Source organism: Hemiscyllium ocellatum, chromosome 4 (assembly GCF_020745735.1).
Source record: "Hemiscyllium ocellatum isolate sHemOce1 chromosome 4, sHemOce1.pat.X.cur, whole genome shotgun sequence".
NCBI classification, from domain to species: Eukaryota; Metazoa; Chordata; class Chondrichthyes; order Orectolobiformes; family Hemiscylliidae; genus Hemiscyllium; species Hemiscyllium ocellatum.
Genome location: NC_083404.1, coordinates 23,859,841 through 23,880,179, shown reverse-complemented (window position 1 = coordinate 23,880,179; position 20,339 = coordinate 23,859,841). Strand labels below are relative to the sequence as shown.

General features: G+C 38.4%; 1 protein-coding gene across 1 annotated transcript in view; it reads left to right on the top strand.

The window, feature by feature from the left end:
- csmd3b (CUB and Sushi multiple domains 3b) overlaps positions 1–20,339 on the top strand; it is a 1,941,594-nt gene that overhangs the window by 940,640 nt on the left and 980,615 nt on the right. Inside the window, exon 5 of the mRNA XM_060823982.1 lies at positions 5,347–5,554. Within this exon, the coding sequence (XP_060679965.1) occupies positions 5,347–5,554 (208 nt within the window). The remainder of the gene's footprint in view (positions 1–5,346; positions 5,555–20,339) is intronic.

The window sequence follows — 20,339 nt, the reverse complement described above, 5'->3', positions numbered from 1 at the left end:
AGAAAGAGGCTATTGCTCAAATCCCACCTGCCCCAAAAGTGTGTCATATCATGTCTGAACAGGTAGATCACAAATAATTAACAAAAGGGAGGATGTCAGCTTAAACACTCTAGATAACCAAAACCCTGAAACAAAGTTGCCATGTAAGCTAGTAGGATGGGAGATGGAAGTGGAGAGGAGAGGAGAAATTTATAAATCTAAAGAAAAACATTCAGGGCAATAGAAGAATGTCACAATTTTGTTAAATACAAAACAATGCCTTACAGGGAGGGAAGAGTTTACTGATTATAAGATCTTAAGAACTAAGAACAGGCACAAACTTTTCAGCTCATTGGGTCTTATCAATTGTTCTGCAAAATAAGCACTAATCTGAATGTTCCCTGACCACCTCTTATTTGCATGTTGCTAAAATCCTTGACAACCATATCAATCAAAATTTGTCGAACTCAGCAAAACAAAATAATCAATGTGTAAGCTTTGACTGTTTGCTTTAAGACACAATTCCAAACAGTGACCACATTCGAAGAAGAGAAGAAATTCCACAGCATCTCCACTGTAAATCAGAAACTATTTCTTTTTAAGCTATGTTTCATAGTCCCACATTACCCCATGAGGAATTGGGTAAGTGGCACCATAGGGGTGGAATAAGAGATTCATGAGGTAAGACAGGCAAGCCTGTCATTCTCTGGCAAACGAGCACCTGTGGCTTGGTCAACCTAACAGTTGTTCTCTCTTTCCAGGGTCCATCTCCCACCCCTGCTTTCAAAATATGCCACAGTTTCCTAGATATTATCAGTTCTGAAGAAGGTCACTGGATTCATTATTAATTCCGCTTTCTCTCTGTAAGTGCTACCTGACCTGCTGAGTTTTTTCCAGCAATTTCCATTTTTGTTTGGGAAGGAGGGCTGTTGGAAGCATTGAAGTCTTGCCATAGGTCACCAGTGGTTTGGTGCCCAGGTATTACACCAGAATATCTCATAGTATGAAGACTGTGCATTGTGGCATGATACACCTATTGAGTAAGAAGTACAAATCTCGACCTGGTGCTTGTCTTTCTATGCATTGATTTTAATTCTGTGATCTCTTTTGGCCAACTTTCCTGCTTGTGGGTACAGTTTATTCTGAGCGACTCTATCAAAGCCCCTCGTAATTATAAACACCACTCTGCTTGAAGAGCAATAATTCCAGTGTCTCTAGGATCCCCACTCATAGAGATCCCCTATTCCTGGCACATTTGAATCTGTATTTCTGCACTCTCTCCAAAGTCTTTGGTCAAATGTGGCACTGTAAGTGAGGTGGACTCATCTTTCAACCGGTGGTATTTATAATTTGTTTCCAATTCTGAAACTTTTTTAAACTTATTCATAGTTATAATTTGAAGGATATTCTTGGTGAAAATGATTTTAATTTTATCAACTTTTATTTCAAAATTGATAACATATTATTTAAAAATTAAGAACAAAATTGTTTTCAGACTCTGAATGACTTGGACACTGATTATAATGTTGGGAGAATGCAGTGAGAATGGGGAAAAAAATGATATTCTCGACAACAGGAAAGAAAGGTTAAGTTTTCTACTCAAGGTTTCAGTAGTGAGATGAGAATCTCAGCAGTAAGCAGTATTATCAAATCTCTCCTCCTTTATATGGAGGCTGCTATTTTTCTTGGTGAGAAAGTAGACAGTGCCAATTCCTGACTTGAAAGTCAGAACAGTAACCTGGTGGCTTCAACATGCTATCTTTTCCAGGCATTCATGTTGGCGTGCCCTCCTCAGGCATGCTCCATGGGCAATGACCATCTTGACCTTCATCCATGGAGGTTGGTCTGCAAAGTCTCACTACAGCGTCGTAGGTATATCTCAGACTAACTTTACTGCACTTTTTTCACTGACATTACAGTGCCAGGCTACTTTGAGCACAGGGTTAGGCTGGCACCTCATGCATCAGAACAAGGTGCATCTTAGCTTGCTTTCTTAATGCTCACTCGCTTTGTGCTTATTTGGATGCCCAAAAATCTCTGCCTCGCCTTTCTTTTAACATGTTTCTGCTTCATTCAGAACTTCCAGACTCCTAGTAGACTTGCTTTGCCTTGCCGTTTAGTGCAGACGGAAACCCAGGCAACTTATGATTGTGAAGAATAGATGGGGTAATCACATTGCTAAGTGGCACCTTGATATGTCAATGTCTACAGAATGTGCCAGCAGTTCATAGGGCAAAGGCACTGATTGCTCTTCAACCAAATGGTTCTGTCTGGAAATCTAAGTGAAGTAGTCATGAGTTCATTCAAGAGGAACTATTGTCAGTCACGGAGCTGGCCTGTTGTTGACTTTGAAAAAAAAAGATGAGGTGGGGTGTCTCAAATGAGAGATGAGGGAGCACAGAGGCCATGATAGATTAGTAATTCAGGTAGATGGGATTGGTGAGAGCCATAGTCAAAAGATGCTCCATAAAAAATTGAGAGTGGTGCCATTAGCCATGGTGGGAGGTGAATGCAATAGCAGAGCTAGGGTGAATATGAGTAAGAATAAAGAAGATGATAGTATTGACCTAGATAAGTGCGTATGGCATTAACCTCCTTGTGGTTTTGCTACCCTTTCCTCCAGACATGAATACTGCATGACCCAGCTGTAACTACAGCCAGGGCTCGAAGTGTTCGAAACAGTGCGCAGCTGGGTATTAAATATATCACCAATCACATGAACATCAGAAGGTTCCACCACTGCTAAACACTTCCACCATGCTGAGTGCAAGACTGCATGAGAGTGATTTACTCGGACTCAGGGAGGGAACACTCCCCCTACCGCATCACATATCTTATGATTGATCCTCAGCTAAAATTTAGGAAAACTCAGTTCTTTGACTTTCCCTGAATCATTTGTTAGGTTCACATGTGTTATAATGATGCTTACCCAATAAATTATGAAGTGCTTATGTAAAAGTCAAGCTGTTTAGAAACAGGTAGAAAATATGGGCCATAAGCATTAATTGAAAAGTTGACCTTGTTTAATTCCTCACTTTTCGTCAAGCCAAGCCAAGCCAAACTTGATCAAAATTAAGTACTAACTGACAAATGCTATGGAGTGGAACAAATAAGCTTTTTAGCAATTGGCCTTTTTTTGCACAACAGCATTTTCTTTGGAAATAAATTCACTATCAATTGGACCAAGATTTCAGATTTACTTCTGAGATCTCGTATCGCAGTGATTATCTAGAGTCTCTATTGAACTCGATACGCAATTAATGCAAATAGAAAATTCTATTATAGGCTTCATTCTGTTGTGATTTATGATAAAAATGACACTGAATGTTAGGAACTGAGGCACTGACCATGAAGAACAGATATATTTTATATTCTGATGATATGCTCCTTTCAATATTTTAACAATAAAGATTTATTATTGGTTCCACTTGAGAATTAAAGTTTTATTTATAGCTCATTATTATCTGGTTCTATCAATGATTTGTCACTAGTAGAAGATCATTTTTCAAAATGAAGGTCAGATTTTTGTTCTAAAGAAGAGCAAAATCTGCACAAAATGAGCAATAGGATTAGTGTATTGGTTTTACGTTGCTAAGAACAGCTAATGATCCTTTACTCTTGTATGATGTGGTAGTTTGATTGAAACATGTTTTGATTCTTTCAATGCTAATGTTTCTTTTCTGTGAGTTGATGTGCATTATATAAATAAGTTAAATTTGAATTACATTTCAATGTTAATTAAATGCATTTCTGAATGTCATTCATTCTCAAGGACTAAACTATAAAACGCTATTTTGTGGCTAATTACTGTAGAATTGTAGACTTATGTAACATTTAAAGGCCATTTAATGCATTACACCAGTGCCAGCACTTTGAACGATCTTTTCAACCAGTCCCAGTGTCCAGTCTTCCCTCAATGCCCTTTAAATCTTTAATTTATCCAATTTCTTTTTGAAAATTGTTAATCAGCTGACAAGGTTGTAAATTATGATATTTTAAGAATGAACCAGGATGTGCTCTGGAGATAATATAATGCAGCTAATGCTCATTCAGGCAGTTATGTGGTGGTAGTTTTCACCCTAGTAAGGAGAGTTGCTTAGAAAATGGAGAGAGCAGACTTTACTTTGTATTTCACTATGAAATGTATGTAAACAGCTTGATAGTTTGACTTTTGCTTTGGTAAATGGATGACAACCAATGTTACATCTGTTTCTACCACTCTTTCAGAAAATACAAACAAGAGCATTATAATTTGTTGCATAACTATTGGTTTTCCTTGTGCATCGCTGATTCATCTGCAACTTGCTTTAAACCTGTGTCTTCTCATTACTGACCCTTCCACTACTGGAAACAAATAATTACTTGCTCAAAATCATTCATGAATTTGAACAAAGTAAGACCAGAAACTGGGGATGCTGGAGATCTGGAACAAAAACAGATTTTGTTAGCAAAACTCAGTAGGTTTGGCAGCATCTGTGGGAAGAAAACAGAGTTAATGGTTTGAGTTCTGGATAAGTGTCACTGGACTCATAATGTTAACTTTGCTTTCTTCCCACAGATACTGCCAGACCTGCTGAGATTCACCAGCAATTTGTTTCTGGTTCAAGAACAGTTGTATAAAATCTCTACTTAAAGGTCTTTGCTTTATGAAGGACAACTAATTCACTCTGCTCTCACCATACGAAGTCTCTCATTCCATTCTAGTAAATGCCTTCTTTACCCACACTAACGTGTTAATCCTTCTTGAAGTGTGGTATCTGACAGTGAACATAATTCTTAGTCATTGTTGCTGAGGGCTTAACCAATTTGTTTTACAAATATTCAGCAATTTGTCCTTAGTTTTGTTCTTAGGCATAAAATATGAAAATATCTGCTCATTTTAATCACCTTCTCAACATGCCCTACCACCTTCAAAGATTGGTGAATACTCTAGAACCCTCTGTTCTTACACCTGCTTAAAACTGGACCATTTAGTTTTGTTTCCCTCTTGTCATTCTCCCTATCAATATTCATTTCCCCATTTTTTTTCCTGCAATCAATTTCATTTACCAAGTGTCATTTAATTTTACCAGTCCATCCACATTCTCCTGAAATCTTTTGCTATTCTCCATATTAAAGATCACATTGTTAAGATTCATGTCATGGCAAATTTTGAAATTATACACAAGTCTTCCTCCTTGAAGACACTTCCAGCTTCTGATTGACTGTACTGCATTTCCTTTTAGTGTAAACCTTATAGATTGTTTACACTCTTGCAAGTTGAATTAAGATTTTTTATTGTGTTAAAGGCACTACTTAAATGCATGTTGTTGCTGCTGTTGTGTTGTAGAAATGTATGCTAACAAAATATTTTCATTTCCTAACCAGTTGAAGATGGCTGTGGTGGAACCCTGCAAGGATCCAGTGGCATTATTTCCTCACCAAACTTTCCTGGTGAATATTATAACAATGCGGACTGCACCTGGACTATTGCAGCTGAGCTTGGCGACACCATCTCACTCATTTTTACAGATTTTCAGCTTGAAGAAAAATATGATTACTTAGAAATTGAAGGATCAGAGCCACCGTCAATATGGTAAGTAAATAATATTTTTGTTTCCTTGCAAAAAGTTTTTAAATTACCAATCTTCTGGCAATTATTTACTTATGTTTGAATTAAATATATCTTGAAAGGAAGAATTAAATAGTTTGTCTTTCCTAGAGAGACTGAGTGTAATGTTCTCTGAAATGGATCATGTTATTCTCTGGCACCAAAACAAGAATTTAACTGTTTTACCAGATTATACCAATTTGATGGACTTCAAACTGATGATCAATCAACAACAGTATAATTACTTACCGTGATTGCAATAGTAAACTGTTGTCCACGCTTTGGACACTTTGAATGGTTTATGTATTTTAAAAAAACCTTTATTCAAGCACTCTTGTCAGTGGGAGTCACATGGTTTGTGATTCCAGTTGGTTTTATTCACAAAATATCCCTTATTAAAAGCATTATGTGAACGTTTCACAAATTCCTACAATATTCCCTCTTTATCCAATACTATCCATCTGAGAAAGGGAACTACCCCCAGCAATCCATGTGTTTGAGCTGGGCTGTTGGAATCTCCTTTCTCTTCAATGTAGGGCTGGCTCTCTACCACAAAAGGTGGATCTCTCAGATCAGGGCAGATCTTCCCTTAGATCTTCTTGCATTACTACATGGTCTTCTGTCACGAGTTTTCACTGAGCTGGTGGCTTCTAGGAGTGTGCACCTTCACTGTTGCCATGCCAAGGAAGTATACAGTGCACATCCTACAGCACTGGGTGGAAGTCAAGATGCCAGAAAGTCTGATCAGTACTTTTATAATACACAACCCTTGGGCTGGTTGTAACTGATTCCCCTTGAACCTCTTTGACTTTGGTTTCTATTGTTAGTTGTCACTGAAAGCTGCTGGCTGCTATTTAATTTAGTTTGGCCAATTTTTTTTGTCTAGCCTGATTCCTCTAGCCGTGGGTCAATTTAGAATGTCTAATATTGGGCTCATGATCGCTTGACCCCAAAACTCAGTTGTGATATTTGAATTTAGTCTCAAATTACTGTTCATGTTTTTTTGTGATACCTAATTAACTGCTGTATATAAACACATAGCTGTGAAGCAGGGATTTGAAGTGCCTGTATCTTTTGTTATTTCTGTTCAGGTCATTTGTGTAAGTGTAAGGACTTATTCTAGGCAGGCAGAATGTGATATCTGTTGGTAAGTAATCGTGATTTCAAGTCAACATTGTAATTTTGGACACCATCACTCTTGATAACTCCCTCTGTTAACCTTACATAAGTGAACATTGCATTCAACAGTAGAAAGCAATCCTCACTATCACAATTTAAAATGATCATCATCAGCCTTTCAATTAAATAAGTTGGTGGGGAGTTAGAATCTGGAATGTTCTGCCCAAGAGTATGGTGGAAGTAGATTTAATCATGGTCTTCCAAAGAGAGTTGGATAACTACCTGAAGCAAAGTAATTAACAGGCCAACATGGAATAGGCACCTGACTGGGACAAGGTGATTACTTTTACCAGAGAATTGAAATAGACGAAGTAGGTCAAATGGCCGCCTCCTGTGCTGTACTCAATTTATAATTCTTTTGTTGCTGATTAATCTCACCGACCTGTTCTGTTTTTTTCGTTCTGTGTTGGAAGTAATGAGTACCTTGAGGACTGCACTTAACGGTAGATTTTGTTCTTGTCCAGAAGTGTGAATTGAACCAACAATGAATGGTTCAGACGTAAGTGTGCCACCAATTGAGCTATGACTGACAGTATTGACAAAAGAAATGATGGTGCAAGGATACTGCTTATTGACTAAATGGAGGTGTTTTTCAAAGCAATTAACGAACGTGGTGAGAAGGAGACAGCATTGTAAGCAATGAATAGAGAGCACTCAGTTAAAAGAAGTAGATGTAAATCATTGTTTTAACTAGAAGTAGTGTACATTTCTGTCATGTGTGAAAAGGCATGAATAAAAGGCAGTTTTGCATCTCCGACACTTTCACGAGAAGGTGCCTTGAGAAAATAAAATGGTTTGTGGAATTTGAAGAGTGAACTAAGATGTCACAGAGGGGATGGTCCCCATGCAATACTCATTGTTGGAGGATGATCTCTTCAAATTAGAGGAAGATTGGCTGAAAGGTAAGGACAAAGGGAACCAAACTATGCATCTGCCAGGAAGGGGAAACATTGAGAGGAAAATGAGGAAATAAGAAACATTTGGAGATTGCAATGAAAACAAGACATATTTGAAGCCTGGTAAGGCAAGTGTTTTTAGCAGAACAACTATGATATAATCAGATAAATTATGAGAATGTATTACAGCCCTTCTGTAACTAGGGTGAGAGAAGTTACTCAAGTGGAGTCAGTGAGTCAGTGGAACCAGTGGACTTGGTTAATGGCCTGTCCCTGAAATGGAAATAGGGGAGTTGAGGCTGTGAAATGTGGGAGCAAAGTTGGTGATTATTTTCAATCATTTTGAGTGCAGGAGATGGTACTGAAAGAGGCATCAAAGTAACACTAACAGAGGTGAGGGAGGACATTTGGGTAGAGCAAAGAATATTCCATATATCACTTGAAAAGTTAAGTATTAACTTGGTTATGTAAGTTGCAGTGTGTATGATTGAACTTAGTTCAGTCCTTCAGCAACTAATGAATTGTATTGACCAGGATTTAATGATACACTTTGTAATCTTCTAATTATGGATTTGTTTGCCTTAGGAGGTCAAAAAGAAATTTCACAGAATCCGATTTCAGTTGAATTTATTCCACCAATGATTCAGATGAAATTGCTCCATGACAGTAGTGCTCATTTAGATGAAGCAAGCATGATGCAGTATAAATTTATTATGTATTGTCTTCTGTTGCAGTCAGTATTTTCTGTGGCTTTTTGACTGGCTAGCTTACTGAAAATAATGTCAGTTTTGAAACCAACAGATTGAATAGTGCCCGAACATCTCTACCAAAGCCCCTGTACCCAATAGGATTTTTTAAAAAATGGCATGTTCAAATTCATGCTTCCAGACTGTGGTCTTAAAAGGTTGCAGGATAACATTGCTTCTGGATTAAGTAAATAAGGGGACCAATGTATCATGGTCAAGGAAGTATTTTTGTAAAGTGAACAGATGACCCTGTGAAATGCTTTGTCAGAGTGACAATAATATAACAATGTAATACTGTTACAACATGGGGTAAACTTCTCTGCTAATTTAAAACCAACTCACAAAAAAAGCTCACCTCATGCCATAATCTGTTAAATTTCAAGAGGCAAAGAACCATCCCAGAGGTCACTATTTAAAATAAACATTAACAATTTTATTCTTTAAGTCCAACTGGAATATTAAAACCAGCAACTATTTACATTTCTGAAACCTATCTTTTATCTCCCTACTTTATAATACTGGCCAGATAAAACCCCCGATTAAGATTTATTAAAAAAAATTAAAGTTCAAGACCAGTCAGCTGTTAAATCTTCTCTTTGCATCTTCCTTTGTAGATTTTCCTCCGTCATTTCTTCAGTATTCTGCTTCACAGGTCTTTCATATGAACAGGTACCTTTCAGAGAGCTATTCAGCTAGCAGTCTATACAAGTTGGTCTTCTTGGCAGTTCTCTCCCTAACTGTTCATAATGTCTGATTTTATACCCAAAACATCAGATCATCTCATTGGTTTGATGTCATCAAAACATTAAATTCAAATTTGATTGGATTTTGGTATCTGGGGCATCATGTAAACTGATTGGCAGAATTTGAATTTGTTTTTGTTCCATGGCAATGCAACTGCACTATTTGTTTCACAGTCAAATATTACATTTTAAATTCTTCAGCAATTTCTGTGCCTGCCATCATTCCTTGCCAACTTTTCAACTCTCTTAAAGGTGCAGCATACCTCTACACCTTCATAACAATAGGCTAACCTTTGCTATGTATATCACAAGTATGAACGTTTAGTTTGTAAACAGATTTAGTCTGTGTAGGTTTTTTTGGGTGAAGAGATTGTGGATTGTGGATGGGTGAAAGAGTAAAGGGGACAAGTAGTTTTGGGCAGGGTTGCAGATAGGTAAGGGAACAGACGGGAAAACAGGATAATCAGATAGAGTCATAGGCAGATGGGTATTAGAGATGGAATCTAGGAGTTGAGGATGTTGAAGGTTGAGTTGCAGTGTCAGGGGCTCAGGGCTGTAATAAAAATAGAAACTGCTGGAGAAGCTCACCAGGTCTGGTAGCACCTGTGGAATGAGAAGAAAAGTTAATTTTTCAAATCTGATATGTATCTTTTTCATGATGTTTTAATTCTGCACTCTGTTATCATATTTTATATTTAATACTTGTCTCTATATTAACTATTTTAAAAAAAATAAAAGGAAAGACAATTCATTATCATCTGATTAGGTCCAGCACAAATGCCTAACACCAAGTGGAACTCGGGTACTGATGATTGATGTATGTCAATTAAGGTATAATTGGGTGGGCATCTGACTGAATATACATGAGGAAGTATCTTTTGGTGCAGTGGTAGTGTCTTAAACTCTTGGTCAGAAAGTCTGGGTTGAAGTCACATCTGCCCAAGAGGTATGTCATAACATGCCTGAACAGGGTTTTATTTAAAAATAACCATGTATACAGGGAACAAATAATCAGTGGTGTTGGAGCTTGTGGTATGTGAATAGAAATAAAACACTGGCCAGAAAAGTACTTGCCTAGACTCTTTCTAACCAGTAGCTAACTTCTGATGTTTAGCAATTTCTCCTTTCACAAGGTCATTCACTTTGGAATCCTTCCTCTGGAACTGTGGACGCTGGGTTTTTGAAAATCTAGGCTGATTTAGACAGATTTTTGATCTACAGAAAATCAGAGGTTATGGGAGAGGAGGGAGGCAGAAAAGTGGACAAAAGGAGATGGTAGAACAGAATAGATAGACCAAATGGCCTAATCCTTCAGCTATTGTTCAAATAATATCAAGTATGTGATATAATAGCTTCTTATATTTCTTCTAATAAATGAGTAATATCTGCAATATACTTTTTTTTATCTTGCACAGCATGCTACATAATATTGAGGCAGATTGTTCCTTATTCTTGGAAATGGAATGACATTCCTTTGCAAGCTCTCCAATGCTTCTTGCAATCAGAACCAAATAGGTACAGTTTTGGGAGGCAGATAGTGGCTCTGGAAATATGGAATGTGGCATAAAAGAAATTCTGTTCTTTCCTGTTGTCTTGACAGTGTAGGATTAAAATATTGAGGAGAGCTGGTTCAATGTCTCACTGTGATTGGAAGAGAAGATAATAGGGTAAAGGAGGGAAATACTTTGAGTTCTGAGGGAAGAAGGTGCTAAGAATGCTGTTGTGAGCTTGAATGCAGAGAAATTAAAGGATTGGACACTCTGGAGGCAGGAAACATGTTTCCGCTGATGGGCGAGTCCTGAGCCAGAGGACACAGCTTAAAAATACGGGGTAGACCATTTAGAACAGAGATGAGGAGAAACTTCTTCACCCAGAGAGTGGTGGCTGTGTGGAATGCTCTGCCCAGAAGGCAGTGGAGGCCCAGTCTCTGGATTTGTTTAAGAAAGAGTTGGATAGAGCTCTCAAGGATAATGGAATCAAGGGTTATGGAGATAAGGCAGGAACAGGACTGAGGATGATCAGCCATGATCATAATGAAAAGTGGTGCAGGCTTGAAGGGCAGAATGACCTACTCCTGCACCTATTGTCTATTATCTATTGTTTAAATGGAGACCCAGCAGCATCATTGCGCATTTGTTATCTAGTCCAGGTTGTTGAAGCACTTGTGATGGTGAACCCATGTCTTGGGAACAATGGTCTGTGAGTTCACTTTGTCAGTCTATGCCAGGCCTGCTGTAAAGTCTGTCTCTTGCCACCTGAGGGATTTCAACATCACTCTGCTTTATTGCTGCTGATTTGCAAGGATCTGGGAGTTTCAGAATATCTTATTGCTTGATTCTCAGAAAATTAGTTTCAGGACACTAAAAGGAGACCCACTGCATTAAATGATGTAGGTCTACTTTAACTATGCATGTGGCCATTAGAAACCATATGTTCCAAACAAGTCAGCTACTGGCAGTTAAATTTATGCAAGGCTGGGTTATTAAAATAGCTCAGGCTTCAGACTGATGGTAAGCAGCTTGAATTCAACACTGATCACCTACCCTAAATCTGCCTGAAGACAAAACCTTTCACAGTTTCTTTCTCTCTCACTATCTCAAAGTTTCCTCCTTAGCCTTTCTTCTCAGATAATGTTTTATTCCTATTTATTTTACCCCAGCTTTTGGCTTCTACTCACACTGCTTTATTAATCTTGCTCTCCTTCACCAGTCTCAACTGTAGCCCTTGTCTCAACTTCTGCTATGTTCATTTAAACCCTTCCCAATTGCTTTATTTTCCTTCTCTCCAAGGATTTGGATATGTTTGTTTCAGATAATTACTACTACTATGATTATAGCTTTGTCTTATTCCTGAATAACCCAATGCCCCAACAATGAATCTATCTGTCTCATGCAGCAGCCTTAGTCAAACATTGACCTTTCTAATTGGAAGTGGCCCACACTTTGTGCAGAAAGCAATCAAGGATTGCCACTCTTGAGTTCTTGTTCATCTATTTAGTTTCTAGCAGCAAAAAGCTCCCTCTGCTATAGCTAAAACTTAATTCTATGTGCATTAGCGATTTCAAAATGGACTATAATTTTTGGTTACTTCCTCTCCTTCACTTTAGCTTAGTAACTTGTTCTGCTTTGTGGCAACCCACTTTGTTGTAAATGGGTCAAAGGTGTCTGTTTACCTGTGAATCACCTTTTTTTTTAACTACAGCTATTACTCTAACACACAGCTCAGATCCTCTTTTGATCCAGTACGCCACTATATTGCTCAAGGCCATCCTCATCCAAGTCATCTCACTTTCTCTTTTATACTTGTTCGCTTAAGTACCTTACAGCTACAGAATTTCCTGCACCCAATTTCAGTTTCTTCTGCTGTCCCATTTGATGGTCAGTTTTCCACGCTATTCCCCTATTCTGAACCATCTGTGCAGTACATGATCCTCGAAATTCTCATTGACTGTAATGCTATAGTTAGAATAATTATGACATTTGATGACATTTGTTCCACTTATGAGGATTGAAAACCCCTGGCAAAATTGCTTCTGTCAGCTAGCAATTAATGCTTTGCTCATTTGATGCCCAGTTGTCTGTGATATATTTACTGGTGTGTGCCAATATTAAAAAAAAATAGAAACATTTGCATGAAATTAAGGTACAACCAATCTTCAAAGCTGATTATGTTGACCTGAGGATAACATTGGAGTTACAGAAATATTGCCAAGGGATGTGATGGTACGAACAGCTGTTTGTGTTCTAAATAAACAGATCATTTGAAGAATTAAGCAAAAAGGAAGCATTATTGAAACAAAACTTTAAAATATTCCAAAACAAAAAGAAATTGCAATTTTCTTTAAGCTCAACAGTAGGCTAATCGGCCTTAATACTTTTAAATATGTATCTGCATTACAGTTGCAGTGTCAGAATGAATTGTTTTTACTTTGCACCACTGCTACATTAGTAGTCTAATTATAGTCTTAATCTCCAGTCAGTGCCCAACTTAACATTGAAGTGGAAGAAGAATAAGAAGGAAAGAGTTTCATTTCTTGGAGCCTCATTATTACTAAATATTTTGTGCAATCATAAATGTATCCACACTTTATAACAGAGGAATTGACCAGTTGTAATACATGTCAGATTGCATAATAGGTTTCCAATAAAATTAAAATGGTGTACTTTTTGATTATTGTCAGTTTTCTTTTCTTGAGAATGCTATCTGGAGGAAAGTCTTACCCGTAGTGCCTCAAGCTCTACCATAAGTAGGACAAGGAGACAGGTCATGCATCCATCCCAGCTCGAAGGGTAATTGCCCACCCATGCTTTAGGCAACAATCTGATCCATATCCAACATGCATTCAACTCGGCCCTCAAGATGTCTAAGTTTCTGTGGCAACATACATTCTGATTTGCATTCTCGATGGAGCAATGAATAATGATGGTAGAGGTTCCAATTTCTTTTCATTGCATGGGTGACCAGGAATCACTCACACTCTTATCACTTGGCATTGTCATGGCAAGATTTACGAGTTAATAATTCAGTGTTTTTGGCCATGTTATGTACCAACCTTCTTTGGCCATCAGATCCTAGAGTGACACGAAAGACCTCCATAGTCTGTTGCCATTTATTAAAATACTGATATTTACACTGACTGTGAACGCAGAAGACAACAGAGTAAAGAAACATTGAATGTGCTTCTGTTTTTTGAACATTGTACATTTTTGTTCATTTCATGTTTCACCTTTGCAAGCAATTTCCCACAAATACACATAATATTGGTTTGGGGAAGGTATATCTTGCATGTCAAATCTTCAGGAAAATAATTGTGATATTCATATTTCTATTATATAATAGATATTAATTACTTACATTTAAGCTTTATTATATATTTTAGATTGAACAAGATCAGAAATTTTGACTGTTTTTATCAAATATAAATTATTCAGAAATATGTGGATATTTTCAGTTGTGAACTCTTGATTCTGAAACAAAGTAGGATCTTATTTGAAACTTATTATTTCTTTGTTTTCTCTATGAATATGTTTTCTTTTAAAATATTGAGTACATTCTCCTGTTGCTGGTACTTCAATTGTTTTATGTGTTTGGGAGATTGTGATGTCTTCAGAAATGCACTCTTATATATGCCAGCACTTTTCCCTCCTCTAATTAGCGTTTGTGTATTTGTATAATAATTTGATTTCCATAGTTAGATTGCCTACTATCATATGTAGAAATCTGTTTTGTCCCCAGTCATATAGATAGAAATTGTTGATAATTATGCTTGATTGGTATAATTACAAAGTACAGATGAAATGTTAAAGGATATGAATACTAATGCTGTGTTAGGCATGTATAATGGCGCATATATTGTTCCACAACACCTTCCTATCTCTCCAGAATTATTAAAATTGAGAGGGGCATAACATTTCATCTGAATGACAATAATCTACTTGCATGAAACCTGAAACTATACCCACAAGCAAACTCTGGTGAAAAGGATATCATATTTTATCAAAATAGTGTATTGAAATTCTATGTAGCTATTCACTTACTCGAACTATCTCAACACTATCCATAACTGAGGATGGACCTGACTGACTACAATCCCATTTCATCGGTCTAAGCATTCAGACAGTGTCCGACTTTCTGACAGGGCCAGTTAGTTGAAGCATCTGTGATATGTTTGCTGTGTAATCTACTGGCAGAAGCTGGAGGTGTGACATTGACAGAGCATGGTGCTGGACACCAGAATGTCCATCCCCTTGACTGTTCACTGCTGGAAAACATACAAGCTGCCTGGCTTTCCACCCACACTGAAGGAAAAGCAAAGTAGAGATACTGTGAGCATCAAATAGAGTGCAAAGTAAGTAAGCACTAAGACAGCAAACAATGATACAAACTGTTCTTATGCCTGAGGTGTCCATGTGTTCAAAGTCACCTAGCAGCAATGCTACTATCTCAGATATCAGCGAGTGCCATAGTGGGGTATTAAAGTGCTGAACTGTTCAATAAGTTAGTCTGGAATGAGTCATGATAATGTGTTGTAATCATTACAAATCTCTGAGGATCGAGCGTGCAGGTAGTCACTGCCCATGGAATGTGGCCTGAGATGTTGGAAAAGCTGACATAATTATTTCTTTTACTATAAATTTTGTGTCCGATGATCTTGCTCCATGAGCTACCTGATGAAAGACAATGCTCCGAAAGCTTGTACTTTCAAGTACACCTGTTGGACTATAACCCGGTGTTGTGTGGCTTTTTTTTACTAAGATTATATGCCCATAGAAGATGCTACAAACTACAGTGACTATGTAACACATCCGACTTGCAAGCTGAGAATCAACACCATCTAGTTTCTCCCCAGTACCCAGGAAAATACCTAGCTATATATAAATGAGATGTTAAATCATGCAATTTGGTCCCTCATCACTAGTGAAAGTTTCAACAAGCTATTGATAGCTTAAGTAGAAAATCAATCTTTTTAGTTTTGAGAATCTCACATTTTCATTGATTTCATAATTGCCTAACTGTTTTGCCAGTGGCCCATGTCAGTCAGATGCTGGTAAAGTTCAGTCCAATCTTTATGTGGTGGTTGATGGTAACCTCCAGGAAACTGATGTTGGGGGAAATTAGTGATGATCACATCCTGTATGTCAATTAATGTGGGTTTTTTAAGATTCTCGTCTTGTTGGAGGTGATTATCATTTGGCACTTGAATGTTACATGCCACTTAACATCTCAAGACTACAAGTTTTGTCCAAGCTTCTCTGCATTCAGACACATATTATTTAATTGTCTCAGGATTTGTAAATAAAACTAAGTATTTGCAATTATCAGGGAATATTTTCACCTGATCTAAGTGGAATATGAAATCTGAAAACACAGATGGACCAAAGATCAAGAAGTAAAGATTGTTTTAGTCCAGGTCATTTCAAACAGTAAGACAAATTAAGGATAGACATGGAATGAATCCTGTGGGTGTCACTGGGCTGAGGAGTCCTTTGTCTAGCTGATATTCCATCCTAGGCAAAAGTGAGGACTGCAGATACTGGAAACCAGAGTTTAGATCAGAGTGGTGCTGGAAAAGCACAGCAGGTCAGGCAGCATCCGAGGAGCGGGAAAATTGACTATTCGGGCAAAAGCTTCAGTTTCCTGATGAAGGGCATTTTCCCGAAACTCCGATTTTCCTGCTTCTCGGATGCTGCCTGACCTGCTGTGCTTTTCCAGCACCACTCTGATCTAAACCCTGATGTTCCATCCTATCATTCCGCCTTCCACCAAAACTGTTTTTTTTTCAAATGGAAGTCCATTTGACTACTCCAGCTCTCACTCACTATTGCCTGTGCTGCTGGATGTCCTGTTTCATAATGAACACAAGAAGGGCCATTGATGTAGCAACTGAAAATGTATGGAAGTAGGGCACTGTCCTGATGTGTTCTGGAGTTGAGGTTATCAACCTCCGAAATCATAATTGTTTTCTCTTGTGCTCAGCATGACTGCAGCAAATATTTCTCCTGTCCTCACTGTTTCAGTCTTTGAACATCTGGATGTTCTCCTTGACCAGAAACTAACCTTGAATGCTGGTCAAGGGTTACAGATTCTGCAGCAAATAACTCACCTACTGACTCCACATATGTTCACAATCCATCTACAAGGCACATGCCAGGAGTATAATGGAGTATTGGCCATGTGTCCAGATTAGTGTAGTTCTAACAGCAGTAAAGTAGCTTGGCACCGTCCGAAACACAGTAGCCCACTTGACTAATGCCACATTCACAAACATTCACTCCTTTCAGCTCTGAAGCGTTGGTGGCAGTGATGTGTAACATCTACAAGATACTCAACAGAAATTCACCAAGCTTCCATAGTAGACCATACAAACCCAAAACCACTGCCATCTGGAAGGACAAGGTCAATAGATACTTAGGGATAGCAATGCCTGAAACTTTCTCTCCAAACTGCTTACCATCCTGACTTAGAAAAATATCGCTGTTCCTTCACTGTCTCTCGGTCGATATCCCAAAACACCTTCCCTTACAATGTTGTGGACTTGCCTACAGCAAATGGACTCCAAAGATTCACAGAAACAGATCACTGCCACCTCTCAAGGGCAATTAAATGCCACCTCTTAAGGGCAATTATCTAGACAGCAAAGCCTAATCCCATAAATCAAAAATAAACAGTAGATTCTCACTGATTTTAATTTTGCCTGGGCTCCTTAATGCCATACTGAGCCTAATGTTGCCCTGATGTACTCAGATCTCAATTGTGGAATTCATTTCTTTTGCCCATGTTCCTGCCAAGGCTATAATGAGGTTTGGAAACCGGTTGTCCTTATCAAACCCAAATAGAATAAGTGAGCAGGATGGCGATGAGTTAGGTGTTGCTTGCTCTGTCAAAGTCTTCATCTCTCAATTCCCTGATGAATAAGTGGTGACTGATGGGAAGTAATTAATCAGATTGGAGTTGTCCTTCATTTCATGTAAAAAACACAAGTAGGCAATTATGCACTTTGTCAGGTAAATGCTGGTGTTGTATTGGATCTGAACAAGTTGGCTGGAGATCTCTAACTGCCTCACTTTAGTTGATTGGTGGATGCACATGAGGTTTATATCTCCCATGTTATATTTTCTCCACTGTCTCCTTTATGGATCTTCTTCAATTTCACTTGGCGTCTGGATTGGGAAAGTCAGGAAAATTGTGTGCGGAGAGCGAACTGGGAGACTGGTAGCATCTGTTTTTGTTTCGATGATACATCTTGCATTCAGCCACCAAGTTAGTTACAGCGCATTGCTGCTATTGAAATTTTTTTTTTACATCCACAGTAATTGCTTTGGTGCGTAGAAGCTCTCCAATTCCATTTTAATGCAATGTTAATGCATTCATATAAACCATTCAAACACATGTACAATATGTTTTAACTAGTTCAATGCTCGTGATTCCAGTCCCCTGCAATTGATTGGGTTGGGATAGTAAGGGAGTAATAATCACTTATTTTTAGGGCAGGAATGCAGTGTACTCATTTTCCTGTTTCACTCAGAGTGCAAACCCAGGGATTTCCCAGTTAAATGCAGATGTGCATTGGTATAATAGACACTCTTACAACAATTTCATGAGGTACCTTTAAATTGCTTTTTTGGTTGATTCCAAATCTATCTTGGGTTCAGGAAACAGATCAAGGAAACAGATATAGGTCTGACCAGCAATTGAAGTGAATATTTAAGTTTGCATTTTCCCAAACTGACAAATCAGCCATTGATTTGTAGATTCTCTCTCAGTTCCACTGGCAGAGAACATTTGTACAAGCTGAGCTTTCTTTGCGGTTTTCAAATTGATAGGATGTGGAGGAAAGGTTCTTTGGATGTGTCTCTCAGTAAATCAGAGGAAGAGGACCACTACTTGGAGCCAAAATCATCATGTGCGAAAGGAAGAGATTTGCAGGTACGCAGAAGCTTCACCTGCTTTTGATGAAGAGAGCTTAGATGAGGAGGATGAAATTCAGGCATTCATTGCCAGACCAGCCACTTATAAGTCTTGACCAAAGAGCTGTGTGTCACAGATGTTTCCTTGGTGTGAGACATAAAATAATTTCTGCAGATCATTTCCATCACCAATACTGGCACACTTGCAACAGGAAACACCATCTCCAATAGGTTTTGACTTGCATGGCATTCATCATAAGATCACTGAAAGGGTGAGTTGGCCTTCAGGGTGCAATGATGAATAACATGCAGAATTGCTGCTTATTGATATATTTTATATGGTATGAGATGAAAAATTAAATTTAACATTTTGCCAAAAACCCATAGACATGTATTGGTAAATTCTAGTTTCTTCAACTTGGGATTCCTTCTATTTATACCTTTGTAGTTTTTGTAAAAGTGGATGCATGCTTGTTGAGATTTTTTTTGGGTGAACTGTCAATGATGGAGAAATAAGTGGAGAGGACATGAAAGCTTGGCATCACTCCAAGTTGGGGCAGCGTGAAAGTGATGACATGGAGAACAAGTGAAAGGGGTAACAAACTCAAAATGTTGGGGAAACTCATCATCTGTAGAAAAAAAAGTGAATGTTTTGAATGTGATATGACTCTGTCAGAATTGGAAGGTGCTAAAAAATAGGTTCATTTGATATTTTTTAAGCAAACATAGAAAGAACAAGACCGCAGTGGTTCAGGAAGGCAGCTCACCACCACGTTCTTGAGGGCAACTAGGGATGGGCAATAAATACTGACCCAGCCAGTCCTGCCCATGTCCCGCATGTGAATATAAATAAAAAGTGGACAGATGGTATAAAATAAAGAAGGAACCAATAGATGTCACAGAAAAAGGGGGTACTATTGATGGTGAAAGCAAAGTGAAGGAAGGGTATCAATTAAGATGTGATATATGAGAATTTGTCCTTTCTACTAAGTTAAAAGTGAACAAAATACAAACACATTGTGGCTTTGGTGGGAGGGAGATAAAGAATGTAAGAAAAATGGTGACCAGACATAATGAAACCAATTTCTGAAGTTATTATATTCAGTATGGAAATGAGGTGCTGTTTCACAGGCTTCCATTGTGTTTCATTGGAGCATTGCAGCAAGCACTTAGTCATAGAGTCATAGAGATGTACAGCATGGAAACAGACCCTTCGGTCCAACCAGTCCACGCCAACCAGATATCCCAACCCAATCTAGTCCCACCTGCCAGCACCCAGCCCATATCCCTCCAAACCCTTCCTATTCATCTCCCCATCCAAATGCCTCTTAAATGTTGCAATTGTATCAGACTCCATCACATCCGCTGGCAGCTCATTCCATACACGTACCAGCCTCTGCATGAAAAAGTTGCCCCTTAGGTCTCTTTTATATCTTTCCCCTCTCACCCTAAACCTATGCCCTCTAGTTCTGGACTCCCCGAACCCAGGAAGTTTATTCATCCTATCCATGCACCTCATAATTTTGTAAACCTCTATAAGGTCACCCCTCAGCCTCCGATGCTCCAGGGAAAACAGCCCCAGCCTTTCAGCCTCTCCCTGTAGCTCAAATCCTCCAACCCTGGCAACATCCTTGTAAATCTTTTCTGAACTCTTTCAAGTTTCACAACATCTTCCCGATAGGAGACCAGAATTGCATGCAATATTCCAACAGTGGCCTAACCAATGTCCTTTACAGCTACAACATGACCTCCCAACTCCTGTACTCAATACTCTGACCAATAAAGGAGCCTTCTTCACT